Source organism: Oryctolagus cuniculus, chromosome 4 (genome assembly GCF_051225735.1).
Source record: "Oryctolagus cuniculus isolate XC-2025 breed Fujian yellow rabbit chromosome 4, ASM5122573v1, whole genome shotgun sequence".
Classification (NCBI taxonomy): domain Eukaryota; kingdom Metazoa; phylum Chordata; class Mammalia; order Lagomorpha; family Leporidae; genus Oryctolagus; species Oryctolagus cuniculus.
In genome coordinates this window covers 138,120,586-138,142,350 of record NC_142870.1, presented here as the reverse complement: position 1 = coordinate 138,142,350, position 21,765 = coordinate 138,120,586, and the positions used below count along the sequence as shown (strand labels likewise).

Below are 21,765 nucleotides of genomic sequence, written 5' to 3'. Positions count from 1 at the left end.
CCCACAAGTTCTGGTCTGTGGGACTCCGACTATATGGAAGACATCCATAGACCCATTTCCTCTGTTTTCTGACTAAGTTTGGCCAGTGGGGAGTACCAGGAGAGATCAGCGGGATAGTATAAATGGAAACACGTGTATTTATCTTCTAACTTTTTCCCTGAAATTTCGCCTTGAACTAAAAGTGTTTCTGAACAGAGAGAGTCATTGCTCTCCACAAGGTGACAGACTCCACAACATTTCTCCCGCTGGGCTCTGGTGTCTGCTCTCTCCTCTGATCCCTTTGGACCTAGTGGTGGTAACTGTTTGGCTGCTACCAAGTTCCAGATTCCTGCACTGCTCTTTGTAGTTCTTCTACATTGACACTTTTGCAAATAGTCCTCTAATAAATAAAATCTTAAATAACCCAATTTCAAGTTGTCATTTAGAACAGCATTTGCTATTGGATTTTAGCAAATACTTTGAATTATATTGAAATAATTTCCTTTTATTCCTTTTTGCTTTGAGTTTTTCTTAGTAATGCTGATGCATGTTATTAAATGCCCTTTCCTCACTGATACTGTCACATGTTTATTGTCCTTTAATTTATCAATGTAATGCATCATGCTGATGATCTCACTTGTATGGAATATTCTGCTTGGTAAGCACTATCATTCTTTGGAAGCATTTATTTCTCAAGGATTTACTGGTGATCTCCTCTGAGACAGGTTCTAGTCAGGTCTTGGGGATATATTAATGAGTAAGATCTCTGATCTTGTGCAACTAGCATTATTGGACTCTATTTGTGAGCATTTTATTTCAAACTTTTGCTTTAATAATTACAAATGGGACTGTTTTACCATTTCCCTATTTTGTTGTAGTTCAAGATTTTTATTTTAGCATTATGTCACTTGAAAACAAACAAGATATATTTCATGTTTCTGTGTGTCTTTAGCTTTTTTTTCAGAATTCTCTGCCCTTTATAGCTAGATCTAATTCAACTGGTCAGGATGCCTTTTCCATAGCAGATCTTTAATCACCTCTCCAATCTTGTCTGTGGCATTTAGATTGTTCAATCTTTTAATTTATTCTTGGAGTAATATTTATAATTTACTTCATGGTTAATATTTTTTGCTATTGAGTTGCATGATACATTATGTTAATTATTATGTTATTTGAGGCTATGTCTCCTCATCATTATCAAATCTTTTCTATTTTCTCTTCTCTCTTTTCTCCCTAGTTAAGGTAACAATGACTTCATCTATTCTCACAGTTTTTCTGCACACTAATTTTGGATCTATCCATCTTTCTGGTTTTGTTATTTATTTTTCACTTTATTATAACTAGCATTTGTCTTTATTTACTCCTTCCAGATATCTTTGGATTTATGTTTTTCTTCTTTTTTTGGTTTCTTAGGCTATGTTCTAAATTCATATTCTGTCTTTCTTCTGCAATAATGAAGATACCTAACTCTACAAATCTTCCTCTGAATTTCTTCACTTTTGTTTTGATTTGTACCAGATATTAGTCCAAAGTTACCTCTTAACTTTCTATTTTAGATATTAAATAATTACCATCTTAATTTCTTTTAATTTTTAATGTATTGAGTTATTTTCATTCTTTGTTTATTTTTCATGGATAGTAATGAGAAATGGTTGCTGGCAAAAACAAAATGTCTACTGTTGCTAAAATCTGTTGATGTTTCCCTTGTGGCTAAATACATGGGAAACTTTTGAAATTTTCCTGGGAAATACAGAAAGCATTTTTTTCCATTGGATAAGGAGAGTTAAAGGTCTGTTACATGCCTCATGCATCAAACTGATTAATTTCTTTTTTAAAAAAGATTTATTTATTTATTTGAGAGTCAGAGTTACACAGAGAGAGGAGAGGCAGAGAGAGAGAGGTCTTCCATCCAATGGTTCACTCCCCAGATGGCCACAACGGCCACAGCTGTGCTGATCCAAAGCCAGGAGCTTCTTCCAGGTCTCCAACATGGGTACAGGGGCCCAAGGACTTGGGCCTTCCTCCACTGCTTTCCCAGACCATAGCAGAGAGCTGGATCAGAAGTGGAGAGGCCGGATCTCAAACTGGCGCCCATATGGGATGCTGGTGCTTCAGGTCAGGGCACTAACCCACTGCGTCACAGTGCCATCCCCAAATTGATTAATTTCTTACTTTATTTCTATCAGCTCTCTCTAATTCTAAAAGAGTTTTATTGAAGGCATCCACACTAAATACATTTTAAACTGATTCTTCTTACATTTCTAAATTTTTAAATTTACACTTTGCTATTATGATTTTGTCACCTGTACTTTTGTGACCACTATATTTTCTCCACCAACTATGTCATTGATCATATAGGATGTGCCCTTATTCTTACTTAGTGCTATGAACCTTAAATTATGTTTTGTTTCATATTGTTATTGTCACTCAATTTTGTGTTATCATGTTCATGGTGTCTCCTGGCCCATCAATTTATTTGCAAACCTTTTGCTTGTTGAAGATTACTTCTTTAGTGTGTTTTTGTAAATTACATATAAGCTGGTTTTGATTGTGAAGCAGTCAGCAGACCGTTTCTTCTTGGAAAAATTCAAAGTATTCTTGTTTATAGCAACTAGCTCAGATGATCAGTTAGACTGTTTTCTAGCATTTATTCCTCAGAAATGTTATTCTTGCTCTATTAGGCTCTTTTTCATTACTATAACGAAATACCTGAGGCAGGCTAACTTCATAAACAGATTCATTGAGTGTACAGTTTTAGAGGCTGAGCACCCAAGACTGAGCAGCCCTATTGATTTATACATGTGCGAGAGGAAGAGATCACACGACACAACAGTAAGCCTGTGAAGCTGGGGTTCACAATCTCCCCAGTGACCCAGGACCTTCCACCAGGCTCCACCTCTTAAAGATCCACCACCTTCAACATTACCACCCTGGGGGCCAAGCTTCCAACACTTGAACTCTTAGGGGACCATAGCACATTATATTCCAAGCAGCTTTCTTTTACACAGACAGATGAATGACATCTTGGCTGACTATAGGATGCTTGAGCTGCAGTTATATTTTTCTGTAGTCTGAAAATATTACTCCAGTCTCTCTTCCAACATCAAATATTGCAACTGAGAAATCCAGTGGTGGTCTGTTTCTTTTGCACTTCTAATTGGTTTATTTGTGATTGTTGTCTCTGGGATTCTCCTTGAAAAATTGGCTCTTCTTCCCTACAGTTTAATAATTTTGCCTGTATATGGATTTTCTTATCACTCTTTCCAGAAACTGGATAAATTCAGATATACTTAATCTGCAAAGTCAAGTATTTTCTTTAGCCCAGAGAGATTTCACTTCATTTGTTCAATTATTTTCATCCACTTTCTTTTTTCTCTTCTTGGGACAAATATTGTTCGCATATGATGTCTGTTAGACATCATATGTACATTTCTATTGTCTTCATGATTTGCGTTGCATCTTTGTAATAACTTACTCAATATTTTCAGAGTATTCATCTATTTAACCTTCTATTAATTGATATCTTCAATGCAACATCCTCTTCTTTATTTAGTTATTCACTTGAAAAATCATGACTCTTATCTGCCCTTGGTCTACTTAAGATTTCTTGTAAGGTTGTTCAAACTGTCTCCCAACTACACAGGAATTTATTCCCTAGGTGCATTCTCTGTGTATCTGGCTGATCTTCTGCTTTCAGGCTTCTGGAAAATCTTGATGCATTTTTATTTTTTTGTTCGTTTACTGGAGCTTCAAACTGTTGGACCACCCTCCATCATAGCAGTCCTATAAATGGCAGAAGATCCATCAGTGGTATGGAAGAGGTGGCCTATCCTGCAGGCATCTGAGAGGGCCACCCCATTATCCAGTAACCGAGAAGATCAAGTTCACTCATGCAGGCCCAATGCCAGTCTACTCCCTCTTCTCTCCACCAGGTTTCACAGATTTCTGCTATTCCAGTATGTCCTTCAGGACTCATACTTTCCCACTTTGCATCTAAGGACTTCTCTGAAGCAGGTATCTAGGTGCTCAAGCTACTCATGGCAGAGAAAGCTTAGTATTTGCTGTTTCTACAGGGACTGCACAGCGCTCAAGGCCTCACCAGCACCGAGTTTTGTATAGAAACCAACAGCTCTTGGCCTTAGCAGAATCATATAGATTGCCATAATAAAGGGCAAGAAAGCCCAGTTAAGGTCACTACTTTCCCAGAATCCAGCGCTGACTCTCATGAAATTTTTAGAGTGATTATAATGTTAAATTTTAAATGATTGTCCCAGGGCAAAGTCACTCACCTCCAAACCTTAGTTTGCTCTTTTGTAAAACAAGGATGTTAGATGGGATGACTCCTCAAGCTGCTTTCTGTAAGAAATATCCTACTACTTTATGACTTTAAATCATTCCTAAAAGCAACGTGCACACATTGTCTGGATCCTTGGTTAAATAAAGCAGCTATAAAAATTTTTATGAGACAATTTGGGAAACATTAACCTAACTAATATTTGATAATATTTAAGAATTATATTAGTTTTCAATTGCAGCCATAACAAATTATCACAAACTTAATGTCTTCTAATAACACAAATTTATTATCTAATAGATCTGTAAGTCAGAATTCCAACATGAGTCTCACTTGGATAAAACCAAGGTGTCTGCAGGCTGCATTTCTCTCTGGGGACTCCAGAGGAGGATCAGTTTCCCTGCTGTTTCTAGCTTTTTTAGAACTCCTTGGCTCCTAGATGCCTTCCTCCATCTTTAAAGCAAGAAACACTACATTTCCTTAGGTCTGTATTCCAAAGCCATGTCTCCCTCTGACCACAGCCCAGAAAGGTTCTCTAGCTTTTAGGGACCCACGTGATTGGATTGGGCCCACCTAGATAATACAGGGTAGTTTCCACATCTCAAAATCTTTCATTTAGTCACAGCTGTACAGCCCCCTTTGCCGTGTAATATAAAATATTCACAGAGTCGGGTTATTAGGGTGTGGACATATTTGGAGGGCCATTATTTTGCCTACTGCAAAAATTACTGCTAGGACTGGGCATTTAGCCTACCAGTTAAGATGCCTTAGACCCACACCATAGTGCATGGGTTTGACTCCAGGCTTTGTCTCTTGACTGTAGCTTCTTTGTCTCCTGATCTGCATCTAGCCAATGCAGATCCAGGAAGGCAGCAGGAAAGGCTCCGGGAATTAGGTTCCTGCTGCCCATGTGGGAGACTTAGACTGAGTTCCTGATTCTTGGCTTCAGCCCCAACCAGGGATCATTGTAGGCATTTGGGGAGTAAACCAGAAAATGTGAATTTGCACTCTCTCACAGTATCTCGCTCTCTCCCTCCTCCCCTCCCTTACCCTCTCCCTCTCCTCTCCCCTCTCCCTCTGTCTCTCAAATAAACAAAAATTTAAATTACTATTAATATTTTAGTGTTATGATGGCATTACAGCTATATTTAAATCTTGTTTAAAAAGAAAATTTTCTTATGGCTGCTTAAGACCAAAGATCCAGGTAATGTCTACATGCCCTTTAGATGTTATAAAGAGTGGTTTAAGGGGCCGGTGCTGTGGCGTAGCAGGTAAAGCCGCAGCCTGCAGAGCCACCTCTGATCCAGCTCTTTGCTATGGCCTGGGAAGGCAGTGGAAGATGACCCAAGTGCTTGGGAATCTGTACCCATGTGGGAGACCCAGAGGAAGCTCCTGGCTCCTGGCTTCAGATGGGTGCAGCTTTGGCCACTTTGGCCAACTGGGGAGTAAACCAGCAGATGGGAAGACCTCTCTCTCTGCCTCTCCTCTCTCTGTATAACTCTGACTTTCAAATAAATAAATACATCTTTTTTTTTTTAAAAAAGAGTGCTTTAAAATAGTAATATGATAGAATATTTTTTGCTACAAGAATAATTATAACTAGTAATTTTTGAAGAAATGACATAATTAGTAAAGAATCATTATTTCATGTATCCTAATGAAACTAATAGATTGGACAATAAGAATCAATGGAAGAAATCACGAAAATGTTATGGAAGTACTAACTTACAGTTATGGAGGTACAAGAACAATGACATGACACCACAGAGAGCAAATAGGCACATTTAGAATGCAAGAGTTCCTATAGAATTTCACTAATTTCCTCAATAATATCATGAAAAGTAAAGATGATAGGGAACACTAAAAGAGATTGCAAATATGTCAGCTACATGTCACTTGTGACTCTTGTTTGGGTTCTGATTTGAAAACACAGGGCAAAAATTGGGGAAATTGAAATGCAGACTTTATATTAGATGTTACTGAAGGATTATGGAAAATGTTTTAGGTTTCATAATGGTTTCACAGTTACATAAGAAAAATATCCATGATTTTAGAGACGTTTACCAGAATATAGGTGTGAAATGACAATGTCTTGTTTTGCTTTAAAAAAAAATCACTATGTTATACCTATGAAAGTAAATTAAAATGTGTATTTGTATTTTATTTAAAGCAAAATTATAACTTTACACCTATTATTGCCAACTTTATCCAAGCAAACAACAAATTAATGTTGTTGTTCAGGGGAAGATTCAACTAATCAAATACGAACACACATGGAAATCTGTTATTCATAAAAAAACAAGCGAAAAGGTGTATTTCTCACTATGTTATGTTGATGGTAAAAAAGCATCTTCATCATAGTGTGATAAAAATAGCTACAGCATAACAATATAACAATAAATAATATATATTACCTTATTTAATCCTTATAAATACCTTTAAAGTAAATCTTACTGTCTGTTTTATAAATATAGAAACTAAGATTTGGGTGAGTCAGATAAAATAAGGTTTTAAACACAGGCCTGTCTCACACCATGGACAACGATTGTGCTTTCTGTTCAATAAACATTTACTTTATACCACGCAAAACTCAACAAGCCCTTTATGTTTTGAAGCTTTTGCCAACACTTTCTTAGATCTATAATTAAATACCACTTACTATTGATAATAAAAAAAGGATCTTATTAGCCATGGTGTGTATTTTGCCTCATTTAATTGGTAAACTCAATTTACACAAACTAGATTTTTTTTTTTTTTTTTGGACAGGCAGAGTGGACAGTGAGAGAGAGAGAGAGAGAGAAAGAGAGAGAAGGGTCTTCCTTTTGCTGTTGGCTCACCCTCCGATGGCTGCCATGGCTGGTGCGCTGCGGCCAGCACATCACGCTGATCCGAAGCCAGGAGCCAGGTGCTTCTCCTGGTCTCCCATGTGGGTGCAGGGCCCAAGTACTTGGGCCATCCTCCACTGCACTCCCGGGAAACAGCAGAGAGCTGGACTGGAAGAGGGGCAACCGTGACAGAATCCGGCGCCCCGACCGGGACTAGAACCAAACCGTGTGTGCCGGCACCGCAGGTGGAGGATTAGCCTATTGAGCCGCGGTGCTGGCCTACGAATGAGATTTTTAAACTCTAAACTTGATGACAAGAGTTAAGGACCATATTTATTCTATTCATATAAATATTTATTTCTAATGTTGGGTTTACTCAATTTAGGGACATTAAATGCATCAACATACTTTGAAATAAGGCTAACATAATATAAATGTCAAGTTTATTGGATTCGTGATAAGCTATATAAAACTAAACATAATGGGCATTTGAAAAAAACAGCTCTGAGACTGTCAGACTCTAAGAACTTGTTATTTATGGTCTACTTAGGAAAAGAGCACACCTGAGACATCTGGGTAGTAGTTTATTGAACCTTCTTTTCTCAGATCAGAGGCTGCTGTATTTATGGTTTAAATCACACATATATGGTATTTAAATTTTATCTATCTATCTATATATCTATCTACATATATTTGCTTTTCTCTTTGCTTCTGAAGCATGGACATTAACTAGGTTATGGGTTATTATGAAACTAGGGCAAAAAAAATGAGACTGGGAAAAGAGACTTTAGAAAGAAAATTCAACATATAAGTTCAATCTCATAAAAATACATTGCTTGCATTTCACCAAATAACATAATCATTGCAGTGTGTTGTGTATTTTGTCTTTGCATAATTCTTTCTCTCAATTTTAAATTATTGCCGAATTTCAGTTAAGGATGATATTTTTGGCTTACAACAGTTCCATTTCTGTATTGCTCTATTGCCATGCTGTTCAATAAAAATATAATATAAGCCATATGTGTAATTTAAAACTTTCTAATGGTAATATTAAAAAAGTGAAATGAAGCTGGGAAAATTAATTGTAATAGTATATCTTATTTAATTAAATATTAAATTAATATTTCAACATGTAATTAATATAACTTATTAATGAGACATTTTACTTTTTTATATTACATTTGAAATCTTTTTTAAGATTTATTTATTTATTTGAAAGGCAGACTTAAAGAGAAGCAGAGGCAGAAAAAGAGAGAGAGAGAGAGATCTTCCACCTGCTGTTTCACTTCCCAAATAGCTGCAATGGCTGTGGCTGGGCCATTCTGAAGCCAGGAGCTTCTTCTGGGTCTCCCATGTGGGTGCCGGGGCCCACAGACTTGAGCCATCTTCAACTGCTTTTCCAGGCTCATTAGCAGGGAGCTGGATGAGAAGTGGAGCAGCAGGGCACATGGGGGATGTCGGCATCGCAGTAGGCAGCTTTACCCACTACACCACAGTGCCTGCCCCTACGTTTGAAATCTCAGGGCAGGCATTTGGTATAGTTAAAATTCCATTTGAGATGTATTCATTCTCTATTGCTGTGTCTGGGTTCAAGCAGTGGCTCTGCTTTTGATTCTAGCTTCCTCCTAATGAACTACCTGGGAGGCAGCAAATAACAGCTCAAATACTTGGATCATGTTGCCCACAGGGAGATCTAGATTGATCTCCATGCTCCCACTTTTGTGTGACCGAGCCCCGGATTGTTGTGGCATTTGGATAATGAATCAGTGGATGAAAGACCTTTGTCTCTTTCTTTGTTTCTCTGCCTTTCAAATGAAATGAAAATACAACTTAAAAAATGAAAGCTAGGGGATATTCATACTTATATTTCATATCACTTTGGACCAGCCACATTTCAAGTATTCAATAGACTCATGTATCTCACAGCTACCATACTGGACAGAGCAACTATAGAGCAGGCCCTATACAATGTCACTTGAATCAGAACACACTGGATTACTCCTCTGGGGGGGGGGGGGAATTGGAGAAGTGTATAAAGTAAGAATTATTTTCTAGTTTTGAATGCTAGATTAATACTTTTGGAGTTCAAGATAGTGCAGCTGTATTTGAGTCTCAATGCAGCTGCATCATTTAAAATGAAGACATTTTAATTGAAAAAGGAAAAAGGGAAATTGATGAAGTGAGAAAATGCACAGACCACATGTGCTTGAAGGAGGAGCTTCCCGGAACCTGGGAGGCAATGTCAGTCCAGCAAATACCACAAGGAGTTTCTGGCACCTTCTGGGTGATTATTTAATACTTGTTGTGCTGTGCTATTTTGAATATCTTCCAACCTAAAAAGAAGAAACCCCATACTCTTATAACTGCATCTGTGAGTCTACAAACCATGATTTGATGCTCTCAAGAAAGACTTTAGACTCTGACCACCAGGTGAACAGGGAGAAAGAAATCCTGGCTTCATGGTTGGACAAGAAGAAAAGCATCTCCCTTGTTTCAGATGAATATAACTTTTCCATAGGCCAGAAACCAATACTGCTGCTCAGCTATGTGCTGATTTCCAGCTATATGCTGGGAGCGCCACCTCAAACTGAAGTAGGCAGGCATGCAGGTTAAAACTGTTAGATTAGTGAACTGGAAGACCACGCCTTTGCCACGCCCCTGAGTGGCTGCATTCCCCTACCTGGCCACACCTGGGCGCCCACCAGCCAATCAGGGTAATTAACCACTGAAGCGCCTATTCGCAGTTGCTGAGGCTTTCACGTTCTTGCATTTCATCTCAGCTCTCCCCTCCATCATCCCTTATCACTCCCTTTCTGTGAGCTCTTTGCCGGAACCCCCCATGAACTTCTCTCTTCCTTACCCCACCGTTTCCCACACCCTGTCTCTTTGGGGCCTCTGCTGTTACTTATCTACTCACACTCATCCTTAAGTGCTGCTGATGACCTTAATCAGAAGCAAGATATTCACCGGTGAGGAAAGGAAAAAATAAAATTAATCAGATTTTAGCCAAATCATCTTCGGAGCTAAACTGAAAATTGGCTGAGGAGACTCTGAAACATGCAGGAAGAATTAGATTTAAGCTTGAATGTGTGTCTATAAAAGATAAATATGAATAGATACTAATACCTGGCTAAGATTTAGCTAAGTGGGAAAGAATTAATTTGAAGAAGGCCAAGAAATATCAGACCTGGAGAGCATAGTTTCTCTTTCATAAATTAGTGAGTGGCAATAATTTAGGCGATAAATGAATAATTGTAGAACAAGATTAACTAGGTGTTTTAAGGTTGTTGAAGATCTTAAATTGTACCAATTTAGAAGATAGTGAGTTCAGTATGTTTTTAATATAACAATTAGCTCTAAGTAAAAGAAGAGAACGTAAGTGTTCCTGTTTGTAATAGGCAGCTTGCTGCTATATGAGATCATTTCTAGCATTTGCTAAGTTGGGGTTAGAACCCCAGAATATCTGGGTGGCAGGCTTTGTCTTTTGGTTTCTTTAAAACAAAAGCTTGTTTGAAAATAAAAGCCAATCTCACAGAATAAGAATCATGGAACATTAGAGCTGGAGGGAACATTTCATTTTACAGTTGAAAAGTCAGTTTCTTCATCTGTAAAATAAGGGGTTGGAAGGGATACGATCGACTCTCTTCTACCTTCCTGAATCTATAAAAGCTGGAGAGGTTAAGTGGTCACCCAACGTTGCACAGCTGGTCCGTGCCAGGCTTGGAAAGGTCCTTGGCTTCTGGGATTCTCTCTGTAGAGTGAGCCAGTTTTATACTTTAAACAGTTCAGTCAGCCCAGTTATTTGACACAAGGCAGAAAAATAACAATCTTTCTGAGTTGGATTTATTTTTTCCATTTCCATCAGTTTTTCTGTGTCATGTAAACATAACTTCAGGGATATCACTAGCCACAGAAGGGGCCAAACTTGAACACAAGTCAATTGTGCTTGGAGCTGGCTGCATCACTCAACCGAATGCAATAAATATCCTTCAGCAACCAACTCAGCTTTCAGCCCTGGGGCCAGGGAACAATGGACGTGCTGCTTTGCAACATGCAGATGTGTGCAGAGGTGACCTGAAATGGGACCTGACCCTACAAGGCAGAGTGTGCATAGATGGCAGAAGATCACAGCCCTGACCAGCTGGAAATCACGGGCAGGCTGAAAATACTTTTTCTTAAATCCATGCTTCTGGTGGCTGCCAAGAGCCTTCTGCATTTCTCTGGAGCTATGAGAGAGCAGTGCGTTGTGTACTGACTTATGGCTTAGCTATGTGGAGGAATTATTTCAAGTGGTTTTAAAGCAGCAATTTTTAAATGCGCATTCCTAGTGAGATATATCCAAAGTTTAAAAATAATCATAGTGAAATCTTAATCAGCTTTCAGTTATCATATTTTAGTATTCAATATCATTTATTATACTTTTGAGAATATATGTTTGAACAAGAAATTATATTAATGTCATACCAAGAAGAAAATTTTGTGGAAGAAAAATGAAAATGCAAATTAAAATTCAAGTCAGTTGAGTAAAATTCTTATAATCCTAAAGCTGAACTTAAAATGCTAATATGAATTTATGATTTAACTTCTCCTTTAAAAATAAGATAAGGTTAGAAACAATGAGTAGTCCAGTAGCAATGAACATCATTAGTGCCAGGTTATGGCTTCTAAATCAATTTCCCTCCTAGAAAGAAACAAGCCTGCTTAAATAAGTGGCTAATGACAAGTAAGGTGCAGAAACATACAAGATAAAGTTGGAACATCCAGTCCTACCACAAAGCAAAATCCTACCTAAGACCACTGGAGTTATGATAAAAAGATACAGGGGTTAATTTGAAGAGGTCCCCATGTCACAAATGGAATATTTTGATCATCAAAAAGACTAATGATAACAATGGATTGAAACCTATCAACTAAATTAAAACTCATGTTTTCATAATGATACTTTTTCTAAAAACTCATTTCCTTGGTCACACGTGGAGTATACTAGGAAACAAACAGAATATTTTGAAAATTCGTACATAGAGGTCGGTGTTGTGGCACAGCAGGTAAAGCCACTGCCTGCAATGTTGGCATCCTATATGGGTGATGGTTTGAGCCCTGGCTGCTCCACTTCCAATCTAGCTCCCTGCTAATGGCTGGGAAAAGCTGCAGAAGATGGCCTGAGTGCTTGGGCCCCTGATCAAATGGTAGACATGGATGAATATCTTGGCTCCCGGCTTTAGTCTGGCTCACTCCTGGCTAATCCAGCCATCTGGAGGTTGAACCAGGGCATGGGAGATCTATCTCTTTCTCTCCCTCCTTCTCTGTAACTCTGACTTTCAAACAAATAAATCTTCTTTACAAAAAGAAAATTAGTAAACATAGGGAAAGAATTGACCACTTGTCCTGGTTTCTGCCTGTTTCTTTAATCATACCATGGAATATTCAATACTTGAACTAAAAAAAGTTAATTCTTTTTTAAGGTGATTATAGGATAATAAATGCAAAAGTTAGGATAGAATTAGTATATCAGTGGTTTGTAACCTTAATAAATACTGGATTAGGCAATAACCATTAGTGCACAAAACCCATTAAGTAGAATGGGGAATTCAAAAAGTAGAGCTTCCCAAACTTAAGTTTCTTGTGAATTAGCCAAGGATATTGTTAAATTCCAGCAGTTGATTCACTATGGCTGGGCTTGGGCCCGAGCTCTGCGCTTAGAATAAGTTACCATGGGGTGCTCCTATGCGGGTCAGAGGGCCATTCTAAGAAGAGAAAAGCAGCCTTGGCATTTAAAAGTTGCCCTGGTACTGTCATCTGGGCCGAGTTCTAACAGAACATCAGACACTGTCATTCTGTGACCGTGATGGATCAAAAACAAGACTACAACATATGCGTGTCCAAACACAAATAAATCAACCACACCGCACAAATGACCCAACGTCCCTCACCCTGGCTATTAGGAGGGACTGCTGCTGCTTCACCAATTGTAGCTTTCGTATCAGTCTAGTCTTTCCTGCTTCTACATAAGATTTAACTAAAATGCCTAAACATGAAGCCACTTTCGCTTACTGAAAGCATTTAATTCTGAGCAAATCCCTGATGCTTTGGACCCTCCCTAAATCACCAAACATCAATCTGAGTCCTAAAATAAGTCCTTTGAACACCTGTGAGAGCGCCCATGTAACACCTCTGAGACCGCCAGTGTTTCCCCATGGTGAATATTGCCTCTGATGGTAACATGTAATAAATCCTCCTTGTTCAACTGCAGCTATGTTCTGGTTGTCTTTGCTGGAGTAGCAGTTCAATAATATGATGGATCAGACTGACAGCTGAGTGACCAATCACTATTTTTTTTTTTTTTTTATTTTTTTTTTTTTTAGCCTTTCTTTTTTTTTTTTTTTTTTTTTTTTTAAACTTTTATTTAATGAATATAAATTTCCAAAGTACGACTTATGGATTACAATGGCTTTCCCCCCATACCGTCCCTCCCACCCACAACCCTCCCCTTTCCCACTCCCCCTCCCCTTCCATTCACATCAAGATTCATTTTCGATTATCTTAATATACAGAAGATCAGCTTAGTATACATTAAGTATGGATTTCAACAGTTTGCTCCCACACAGAAACATAAAGTGAAAAATAATAGATGATTTTTTAAAATGATGATGAAATCAGAGCAGACCTATTGTCATGTTTAATCCCAGTGAGAGTCAAGTTGGGAATTGATAATTTCTTTTTTTTTTTTTTTTTTTTTTTTTTACAGAGGATCCATTTAGTATGCATTAAGTAAGGATTTCAACAGTTTGCACCCCCATAGAAACACAAAGTGAAATATATTGTTTGAGTACTCGTTATAGCATTAAATCTCAATGTACAGCACATTAAGGATAGAGATCCTACATGAGGAGTAAGTGCACAGTGACTCCTGTTATTGACTTTACCAATTGACACTCCTGTCTATGGCATCAGTAATCTCCCTATGCTCCAGTCATGAGTTTCCAAGGCTATGGAAGCCCTCTGAGTTCTCCGATTCTTATCTTGTTTAGACAAGCTCATAGTCAAAGTGGAGGTTCTCTCCTCCCTTCAGAGAAAGGTACCTCCTTCTTTGATGGCCTGTTCTTTCCACTGGGATCTCACTCGCAGAGATCTTTTGCCAGAGTGTCTTGGCTTTCCATGCCTGAAATACTCTCATGAGCTTTTCAGCCAGCTCCGAATGCCTTTAGGGCTGATTCTGAGGCCAGAGTGCTATTTAGGACATCTGCCATTCTATGAGTCTGCTGAGATTCTCACTTCCCATGTTGGATCACTCTCCCCTTTATTTACTCCATCAGTTAGCGTTAGCAGGTACTAGACTTGTCTATGTGCTCCCTTTGACTCCCAGTCCCTTCACCATGACCAACTGTGAGAAACTGATCACCTGGAACAGTGAGATGGCATTGGTACATGCCACCTCGATGGGATTGAATTGGAATCCCCTGGTATGCTTCCAACTCCACCACTTGGGGCAAGTCAGCCTGAGCATGTCCCAAATTATACATCTCTTCCCTCTCCCATTCCCACCACCATGTTCAACAGGGATCACATTTCAGTTAATTTTCAACACTTAAGAATAACTGTGCATCAATTACAGATCTAAACCAGTCATATTAAGTAGAACAGACAAAAAAAAACTACTAAGAGGGATAATGTATTTAGTTGTTCATTAACAGTCAGGGCTATGCTGATCAAGCCACCATTTCCCATAGTGTCCACATCACTCCAACAGGTTTCCCTCTTGGTGTTCAGTCAGTCGTCACCGATCAGGGAGAACATATGGTATTTGTCCCTTTGGGACTGGCTTATTTCACTCAGCATGATGTGTTCCACATTCCTCCATTTTGTTGCAAATGACTGGATTTCGTTGTTTCTTACTGCGGTATAGTATTCTAAAGAGTACATATCCCATAATTTCTTTATCCAGTCTATCGTTGATGGGCATTTAGGTTGGTTCCAGGTCTTAGCTATTGTGAATTGAGCTGCAATAAACATTAGGGTGCAGACCTCTTTTTTGTTTGCCAATTTAAATTCCTTTGCCTCCTGTGTGCAATGGAATTCTCACAGCATCACCTTTTACATAATACTGCCAAAAAAGTTGAACCTGAATCTGATCAAGCCTCTAGATGTAACAAACAGTTCACAAGAACTATGAGACATAGAGAAACATTTTAATAAACCATTTTCAATTCAAAATCCAACCATGCTACTTATTTTTTTGAAATAAATACATGGCAAGAAAAACAGAAAACGAAGAGGAAAATTTTAGGTTAAATGAAACTCACCAGTCCTATCAATGAATTGTAACATTAGCCCTTGTTTAGGTTCTGATTTGTACATACTACATAAAGTCATAATGATAGTAAGAATACGATAATCGAGACTATTTGAAGAGTGACTAGATGTTAGATATTGTTAAATAATTGTTGTCTATAATTTTAATATTTATAATGGCAATTGTCATATTTCAAAATACTTACAAGTAAAATATGATGTTTAGGATTTGCTTTAACATAATCCAGTCATGATGAGAGGGATTGTGTGGGTGTGCGGGGGAGGGGGGTAGAGATACAAAGATTAGCCAAATTTCATAATTACCAGAGTTTATATGGTGATCTGTGCTTCTGTTCTCCCTATTTTCAATATGCTCGAAAAGTTCATAGTAAACAATTTTTGAAGGTAATTTAAAGCATATAATTCAAAGACCAGATTTGAAAGAAGAAACACTATATGTTGAACAGAGGAATAATTAAGGACTACCACTCAAAATGTTCTTGAGAAAATAAACTATAATGATATTACAGAATCTGTATTATTACTAAATTTGCTTTCTGATCACTTCCTTGAGAACTATCAGTGTTCACCAGTTTCTTTTCCTTTTCCTTTTTTTTTTTTTTTTTTTTTGGTGTCAACTACAAATGAAGAGGAGTAAAGATTTATTATTATGGAGACTCAGGGGACGGTCTCTGCAGAAACATTCAATTTAAATGCTTGATTCTTAAAGAGAAGGAAGCGTATTATTTGAGCAATTACCTGGATCAGTAGCGGACATCAATGAACCAAAAAATAAACAGTCAGTGAAATGAAAGTCTCCATTTTTCAATTGGCCGGCATATATCATGGCTTTCACAAAGCCATACACGATTAACCTGTTGAAGAGAAAAATAAAATCTTCAGACATCAAGATGAATCCTGAGTAAACGCACGCCATCACAGCAAACATTCTAACGTGCCTCTGAGTAAGTGGCATATACAAATTACTGCCAACTTGACAACTCATGGCCAGGCTACCCCTGAGTGCACGATAATCACTGGGTTACGATAGACACTCTCACCAAATGCCACGATTCATTCACCTGGAAGAAGGTCACAGAACATCATATGGTGTGTTTCAATGAAGACAAAATAAATCTCAAGGAGATAAAAAATAATCTGTCAAATATGGCCCAGCAAATCATGCCCATACATACTGCCACCGGGCTGACATCTCTAAATGAATTGTTTTGCCATTTTCTGCATTTTGTCTGCTGGGGGTGTCTGAAAAGACTTCAAATTTCAAGCCTGTCACTGCCAAGAGAAGGAGATCGGCCATTCACAGGGCACTCAGTCAATCAATCACGTTACAAGAGATGAGTCTCCTACTCCTGGTGCCAGAACACTTTCACACTGGGAGGAGAATCAGTGCTCGGTTACAGCATGCGAAACATCCACAAACTGTTGGGAATAAACACTGAAATGCCTTTGTTTTGATTCTGCAAGGAAGACTATTATTTTTATGGTGTTTATGAAAGGCCTTATAACCTTCCATACCATAGAATGCAAATAGTCTGGGTTGCTGTTTGCCACTCTATAGTCCTAAAATGATATTGAATGACTTAATTGATTAGTTGATCATTGCCAAAATCCTAGTAGAAGACATTCAGATTGATGGACTGGACCACAATATAATCTAAGGATTGTTAAGAGTCCAAGGAAACTACAGGCAATCACACTAATAGGTGGATATTTAAACACTCACATGCATTTAATGATAGTTTTTTGAATAATGTTCTGAGGTTGTGAACATGGTTAAAAGGTTAATAATTAGAAATTAGAAATTCCACTTTCAACAGCAATGCAGATTTTCAAATTCTGTTGAGAAAATACTTCCATGAAAGAATACTTCATATACAACTGTGTTTAAATCCAGGCTCTGAGGCCGGCGCCGTGGCTCACTAGGTTAATCCTCTGCCTGCGGCGCCGGCATCCCATATGGGTGCCGGGTTCTAGTCCTGGTTGCTCCTCTTCCAGTCCAGCTCTCTGCTGTTGCCCAGCAGGGCAGTGAAGGATGGCCCAGGTGCTTGGGCCCCTGCACCAACATGAGAGACCAGGAAGAAGCACCTGGCTCCTGGCTTCGGATCGGCGCAGCGCCGGCCATGGTGGCCATTTGGAGAGTGAACCAAAGGAAGGAAGACCTTTCTCTCTGTCTCTCTCTCATTATCTATAACTCTACCTGTCAAATAAATTAAATAAATAAATAAATAATCCAGGCTATATGGCTATATGGTTTTAGGGTATTGCTGAAACTTTCTAACTTTCAATATCCTTATTTATATGGTAGAGATAACAATAATTGCCTAAAGATTATTGTAAGGATTAACTGAGCTAATAACATTTTGTGTCACATTGTAAATCTCATCACATAGTAAATTCTCAGCAGGTTCATTATTACTGCTAACAATGATCAAAACAGCAAAAAACATTTGCTTACAATTTCTACTTTTTTCATATGTTTTAACTCATTCAATCAACACATTGATCCTGTATGGCACTATTATTTGAATTTTACAGATGAGAAAACTGATTCCAGGCTCTGGAACCAGTAGAGACTTTATGATCTATGGCTACTTTTCTGAATTCTATAACCATGAGTTAGTTTTACAAGCTAGGAATGCACAGCCCAGAATTAAAATGATTTGCTCCATATTGTGTAGAAACTATTAAAATAGATAAGGCTTGGCAAGATGCAAGGAAACTCAAAAGCTTTTATATCATGGTTGGTTGTAAATGAACTTAAAGTTCTATGGGAGCCAATTTGACAATTTATTTTAAAATTATTAATTTTGAAAGTATTCTATAGCTTAGTAAATGGTTTACTACTAACTTATACCTTAATCAAATATGTACCAAAAGATGTGTATTCAGGTTATTTCACATTACTAGTAGTTATAATGGTGAAAATTTCAAGACAAACTACACTTCCAAAGAATAAATTAGAAAACATACATATGATGGACTAATATACAACTATTAAAGCTATATACAAGAATATATATTGGACCAAGACAAGTAAAGTGATAAAACAAATTATAAAGTGATACATAAAAATAATTTATACTGTGCACAAAAAAGTAAGCTATTAAAACAAATTAATAGCTAATAATCTATATAAATATAAATACTCATATAAACAGAAGAAACTAGAAGCAAATAGTCCATTGTTAATAATGGTTATATAACAGAATTAAATGTAAGCCTCTTAATTTTTGCTCTTCTGCATTTTCCCAGTTCTTTTAAAATGATAACCATAATAAAAGCAAATACGAATGTCATTTAATCCCCAGAATTCTATGAGTGAGGAACTATAACTATTCCTCGTTACAAGTGAGTAAACAATGACTCAGGTTAAGTAACTGCCCTAAGCTCACAACGTTAGCTTTTGACAGAGTTGGGCTTGAATTCAGGCAGACACCAAAGTCTACACACACAAGCACCAACTCTAATGCTTTTGGATTGCTTCTGAAATCAGGAGGAAAAAGTATACGTGGGTGGACACACACAATTTTCTTTCATAAAAAATGTAAATGACTTAATTACTCCAAATAAAAAAACCAAAAAGCAAAGAAACAACAACAACAAAAAAGGCCACCATGCTGTACAAGCTAATCATGGTCATTGTCATTATTACTGGTATAACAATGATCATGATCACTGCTAATTATAACAGCCCACACACACTGTGCATCTTCTATGTACCAGACACTCTAGTAAATGGCAGCTATTGCTGTTGCTGCTACATTATTATTAACAAAAACCTATTAATTATAAAAGCATTGAGAGACCAAAAAATAAGCCATAAGCAGCCACCACATCCTCACAGAGGGGTACACTCTCTCACCACTTCACAGATAGCATTAAGAAGATCGGGGGGCAGGCATTGTGGCGCAGAAGGCTAAAGCCTCAGATGCTCCACTTCTGATCCTGCTCTCTGCTATGGCCTGGGAAGGCAGTAGAAGATGGCCCAGGTCCTTGGGCCCCTGTACCTACATGGGAGACCTGGAAGAAACTCCTGCCTCCTGGCTTTGGATCAGCTCAGCTTCAGCTGTTACAGCCATCTGGGGAGTGAAGCAGCAGATGGAAGACCTCTCTCTCTCTCTCTCTCTCTCTCTCTCTCTGCCTCTCCTCTCTCTGTGTAACTCTGACTTTCAAATAAATAAATATATCTTCTTTTAAAAAAGCTCAGATATGGTTTGATGGGGAGAGGGACCCTGGTGAAGTCTAGCTTGTACAGTGCTTAGAGAATGGCAAAACCGAGTTAGATGTCACACAGAAGTCAGTCTGAAGCGAGTGACAGCTTGGGTCCCAGGGGTGAGCAGAAGTAGAAACTGCCTAATAAAAAGCAAACTCTTGGATAACACTGATTTCAATAAATGTCTATTACTGCTATTACTGGTGTTACGGAAGATATAAAGATGGAGAGCCATGAGTAGGTTTCAAAGAGAACATCACAGGATGACAGTCACATAACTTATTCCAATACAAGCATTCTTCACAGTGTTTGTTCATGGAAAATGCATATTATAAAAAAGTTATGCATGGATTTCAAAACCTTTTTGCACCAAAATAAACTTATCTTAATTACATTTTTCCAGGAACTTTTTTTTTTTTTTTTTTTTTGGACAGGCAGATTTAGACAGTGAGACAGAGAGAGACAGAGAGAAAGGTCTTCCTTTTTCCATTGGTTCACCCCCCAAATGGCTGCTATGGCTGGTGCACTGTGCCGAACCAAAGCCAGGAGCCAGGTGCTTCTCCTGGTCTCCCATGTGGGTGCAGGGCTCAAGGATCTGGGCCATCCTCTACTGCCTTCCCGGGCCATAGCAGAGAGCTGGACTGGAAGAGGAGCAACTGGGACAGAATCCAGCGCCTCAGCTGGGACTAGAACCTAGAGTGCCAGCGCTACAGGCGGAAGATTAGCGAAGTGAGCTGCGGCACCGGCCTCCAGGAACATTTTGTAGTAGGCCTTGGAGAACAGGGCATTGGGAGAAATGCTCCAACTCAATGCTCAGCTTCCCCGGGGGTTTACAGAGCACATACTTATTCTAAATGCTGTGACCATGTTTCACATTATTAACACTCCACCTCTGAAGCCATGTTGTGAATATATTTCAAAGCAAAAAAGTTCCAGAAGGCTCAACTGCTTGGATGATCCCCTTCTCCCCTCTTCCTCTTTTTCTGGAAATAGGTTTCACCAAGTTATGAAGAGATCCGTGGAAAAGGATAATCAAGCAGAGCTGCTGTCCCTTTGAACACAACACTGCATGGACCAGCCCGAGTAGGTGTTAGAAAAGCCACGGCCTGCTTGTGAAAGCATCTGAAACAGGCCTCCATGCAGAGCTTGCTCCGTGGTGAGGAAACCCAGGATACACGGGAATTTAGAATATGAAACTAATGATCTGTATGTAGCTCTCGGAATTCTATACCTAAATGTTTTCCTACACATATGTTCAAATCATTCCCTATTTACATCTTCACTCTTTAAGAATAGCTTCAACCTCACATCTTTTTTCTGGAGCATGCGTTCAAGAGCAATACCTTACTGGAGAAAGAAATTCTTACTGCTCGGTTAGGTGAGACTGTGAAGGTCTCCTAGTCAAATTCACTCATTTTCATTTACTCATGCACTCATAAATTTGCACATTAACTCATTCATTCAACAGGTAACTACATAAAACATGTAAGGAGCTTTTCTTTAAATTGCTGTCTTGCATTTAAGAGGTCATTTATAATTTATTATTCTGTCCACATTGCAGTTAATTGCTAAGGAGAAAAGTACAGCATGTACACATGTATACTTCTACCAGCTAGGGGACATCAGAAGGGAACTTTATTTTATAGAAGCAATCGTGAGTTCAGTGTTAGAGATGTTTAGATTGATGAGATGGTGAGTCAATTTACTGGGTAAACAGATTTGTTTAACAGTGAAGAATTTGCTTAGGAGACTTTTTGACAGCAAATACTCTGCTGTGTGTTATTGCAGCCCTGAGTATGGATAAAGGTTCAGAGAGAACCCAGAGTAAAAGAGATCCCATGACTGAAGCCTGGGGACTTTCCTATTTAAAGAGCATGAGCCAGCAGAGGATACAAAGAATCAATAGAGACGTTTGTGGTGCCTGGGAAGACAAAGTGAGAAGGAGTTTCAAGAAGGGCATAAGAGAGACACAGACATTGGTCTAGTAGTTTAAAAACTGGTTAGGATGCCCGTGTCCCATATTAGTGTGCCTGGGTTTGAAATCTGGCTCCACTCCCACTTCTACCTTCCTGCTAATGCAGACCCTTAGAGGCAATCATGATGGTTCAAGCTGAGTCCCTGCCACCCATGTGGGATCTGGGTTG

At 38.5% G+C, this 21,765-nt stretch overlaps 1 protein-coding gene across 1 annotated transcript in view; it reads right to left on the bottom strand.

Annotated features, from left to right (window-relative positions):
- SLC9A9 (solute carrier family 9 member A9) overlaps nucleotides 1–21,765 on the bottom strand; it is a 626,265-nt gene that overhangs the window by 450,427 nt on the left and 154,073 nt on the right. The window contains exon 5 of the mRNA XM_002716580.6: nucleotides 16,147–16,262. Coding sequence (XP_002716626.3) covers nucleotides 16,147–16,262 — 116 coding nt within the window. The remainder of the gene's footprint in view (nucleotides 1–16,146; nucleotides 16,263–21,765) is intronic.